Source organism: Rutidosis leptorrhynchoides, chromosome 2, assembly GCF_046630445.1.
Source record: "Rutidosis leptorrhynchoides isolate AG116_Rl617_1_P2 chromosome 2, CSIRO_AGI_Rlap_v1, whole genome shotgun sequence".
Classification (NCBI taxonomy): Eukaryota; Viridiplantae; Streptophyta; class Magnoliopsida; order Asterales; family Asteraceae; genus Rutidosis; species Rutidosis leptorrhynchoides.
Genome location: NC_092334.1, coordinates 167,704,978 through 167,708,311, shown reverse-complemented (window position 1 = coordinate 167,708,311; position 3,334 = coordinate 167,704,978). Strand labels below are relative to the sequence as shown.

The 3,334-nt window shown below is 35.9% G+C and overlaps 1 protein-coding gene across 1 annotated transcript; it reads right to left on the bottom strand.

Moving 5' to 3' along the window:
• Positions 1-481: 481 nt before the first annotated feature.
• On the bottom strand, positions 482-3,334 carry LOC139891557 (glucan endo-1,3-beta-glucosidase 11-like). Its single transcript, XM_071874530.1, has 3 exons — positions 3,241-3,334; positions 1,993-3,119; positions 482-755 (listed from the first exon to the last, which is right to left on the bottom strand). The coding sequence occupies exons 1-3, from the start codon at positions 3,260-3,262 to the stop codon at positions 672-674; spliced, it is 1,233 nt and encodes a 410-aa protein (XP_071730631.1). The 5' UTR covers positions 3,263-3,334; the 3' UTR covers positions 482-671.

Below are 3,334 nucleotides of genomic sequence, written 5' to 3'. Positions count from 1 at the left end.
TTTAATTCATGTACACTTTTATCTCATAAACTCACAATTATACTCCTCAGAAGTTAAACCTATATTATTATTCTAAGTATAATTAAGAGTATAATAGGTAATTAGGTGTACATGGATCAAAAAGTGTTGGTGTTGTGTGAAGATCACCTCCCATGATTTACGTAACTAAAGAGAAATTAGTATTCTATTTGTCAGTAAATTTCTAATGTTAATGACAGACAAACCAACTTTGCTTTAGGGAAAAGTTAAATAAATAAAATACTACAAAATCAGCTTTAGGCAGATAGTATATTCTTGAAGTCATGTGCAAGACATAACATAATTTTTTTTAATCTTTCGGTGAAAGTTTGTAGGTGAATTGAAGCTCTCCACCAAAATAGATAAAATTAAGATATTAAGATAAGATTTAAAATAATAAATAAAAACAAATCCAGATCTCTGCTGCTGTGAATCACCATGAATGTCATGCAAAACAAACACATTGAAAATGATGCATGAAATGCACAACATATGAAACAAAGATTTAATTAAAGAATTTGTAAACTACATAAGGAAGAAAGGAAGGTAGGACATCACCACATTTTCCTGAATACAAAAGAAAATAGAATATGTAATGGGTTGTCTTCTTCCTCTAAATTACTACTAGTATATAATAATTCCATTAAATTAATTCATACATAAATATGAAAAGCCGTTGATGCCAATGTGATTAATCCCATGCTTAATCTAGTCAAGGTGCTCCAAGCAAGCCTTTCCTGAAAGTAGTAGTAAATAAGGTATCAGATTCACCCTTTGCAACTGAGATACTGTCAGTCATACTTATGCTACAAAAATATACATACATATATAATTTATTTATAAAGTTCAAACCCAAAATCTTTGTTACCGTTACATGCTTTTATTTAAGAGTAATAAACATTTTAAAACACATCCAAAACATCTCCAAAGAGTGTCTACCCCTCAAACCTCAACTTCAACAAAAGAGGTAGCTTTTGTCCATAACAAGTTTTACAACTAATTTAGTACACAGACATATAAAACATAAGACCTACATTGTTAAGATTTCTTACTTACATGTAGCTAACCCCTGGTTTACGGTACAGTAAAACTTACGTTTGGGTAATTACACAAATTAATCCATATATAACAATAATCGCATTTTGGTATAGTATCAAAACACAAGATTTTGACAAGTATGAAACTGTGGCCGGATTCTATCATGTTGTGAGAAATCATATAAAAGATTACTTGGTTGGTCCTGTGTTTTACCTCAAATTTCACGCGAAGTCCCTATATTTTTTTTTTCAACTTGGCGGTCACTATAATTTTACCAATGTTACGTGGGTAAAACACAAGGACCACCCAAGTAAATTTTTCGAAATCATATCCGAAAAGGGTCCATTTCATTTCGATTTTGCTTATAAATTTTTCAAGTGTTTTACCTTATTTTGTTTTCTAACTACCCAACTTCAGTATAAACAAACAACTTATGTCTTACGAATTACTTAGAAGCCCAAAATGAATGTGATATAACAAAACTATGATGGTACCTAAAAATAAAGTAATACAGATGACTGATTAAGTGACCGGTATGTCTAAAATTAACAAATCCAAGCATTTTACTTTTTAGGCATGAAAAGCATTTATTTATCTTCAAAATAAACCACCTATTAAAAATAAATTAAATCCATAATACGACATTTTACGGTTTTTAACCTCCTTAAAAAATGACTGCCTTCTAAAATTAGTAGGTTGTTCTGGACCCACGTAACATGCAAACTCAATCATACAAAACGACGACGAAGTTTTAGACTTGACAAACAAAAAAAAAAAATCACCGTCCGTTTACATAGAACTGTGCACCTCGTTAATCGTGCAAGCCTCACTGTCCCTGTGTCAAATAATCTTTCACTTCCCACCCCTCAAGTATCAGACTTTACCATTACCCACCCTTCAAAAAATAAAAAACAATTATTAACAAAAAAAACTCACCGTCGACGACGAAATCGCCAAATAGCCGCTGGACGAATTCGCCGGTGGTGCCAAATAAATCGACGGCCCATTCGTTCCCGAACCACCGCTGCTGCCGCCGCCGCCGCTAGTCGAATTACCACTAGAAACCCCGATCCCCGAAAACCCTAATCCATAAACCGGAGATCCATCCGGTTTAAACAAACCGTAATTCCGTTCCGAAGTGGGCCCCGGTTTCAAATTCTCATTAAACATCGCAAACACAAATATATGCAAATCATTATTAGGCCTCGCCGGCGTTCCTTTCTTCTGACTAACAATCTTCAACAAATTTCCGTTATACTTTTTCGCATTTTCCGGCGAAGCTCCAAGTTCATCTTGATCACCTTTCGACGGCCATCCCGTTTCCGAGATCTGTACCGGCAATTTCTTAAACCCTAGTTCCGATAAAGCAGCATAAACCGCATCAATTTGTGCAAACAACATATTATCGTACCGTAAATTCGTCACCGGATCAGTCACGCCGGCGTTCGGTTGAAACAGTACGAAATCAAGCGACACTTGTTTCGGATTCGCCTTATACGCGAAAAAAGGATACGCGTTGATTAAAAACGGCGAACATGTTTTTGATAAAAAGTCAAGAATCGGAGTAATACATTTTTTCAAATCGGGTCGGAAAGATCCGGATGACGGTGGATACGAGGATTGAAGTATAGCAACTGAATGAGCAGTTGTAACTGTAATTTGGTTGTCTAATTTGAGATTAACTAAAGCTGTGTGTACGCTTTGCATAGCTGGAAGTAAACAACCGGATAGTGACGTGTCATTGAACGTTAAAACTTCGTTACCGACTGCTATTGAGACGATTTTGGTGGCGGGTAAGTAGCATTGGACGTTTGATTTGACCCAAGCTTGTGCGTTGACCGGGTCGGTCATTTTGGATAAGTATTCGTTACCGAGTCCGACTATGAATTCGACTCCGGTGTTTGCGAATGCTTTGAGTACCTTAGGATCCGCATCGTAGAGTTTGACCCGGGTTGCACCGATGGCTTTGACTAGTGGGACCACGTGGTCTGGTGATGGGAGGTTGTTTGCTACCTGACCGTAGTTGATTCCAACTGATGATACCATTGATGGTAATATAAGCACTACATTTTAAATAAAAAGGAGTTATTAAAAATAGAAATAGGAAGTAATTAGTATTAGTTAGGGAAAATAAAAGATTAAAAGTGTTTAAGATGAGATTGAGATTAGATTAGATTAAATTACCTGCGAAAAAAAGGGGAAGCATTGTGAAGCAAAATGGGGAAATTGGAAGTAGAGTGATGACAGTACTAGCAGTAGCAGGAAGGCAAGTGTTTGA

Bases quoted from the DNA above. Each gene is read 5' to 3' on its own strand.
- LOC139891557 (XM_071874530.1), bottom strand. From the start codon at position 3,262: ATGCTTCCCCTTTTTTTCGCAG. The intron at 3,120-3,240 runs GTAATTTAATCT...TTTAAAATGTAG, and splicing joins GCTTCCCCTTTTTTTCGCAG to TGCTTATATTACCATCAATG. The intron at 756-1,992 runs GTGAGTTTTTTT...TACTACTTTCAG, and splicing joins TGGCGATTTCGTCGTCGACG to GAAAGGCTTGCTTGGAGCAC.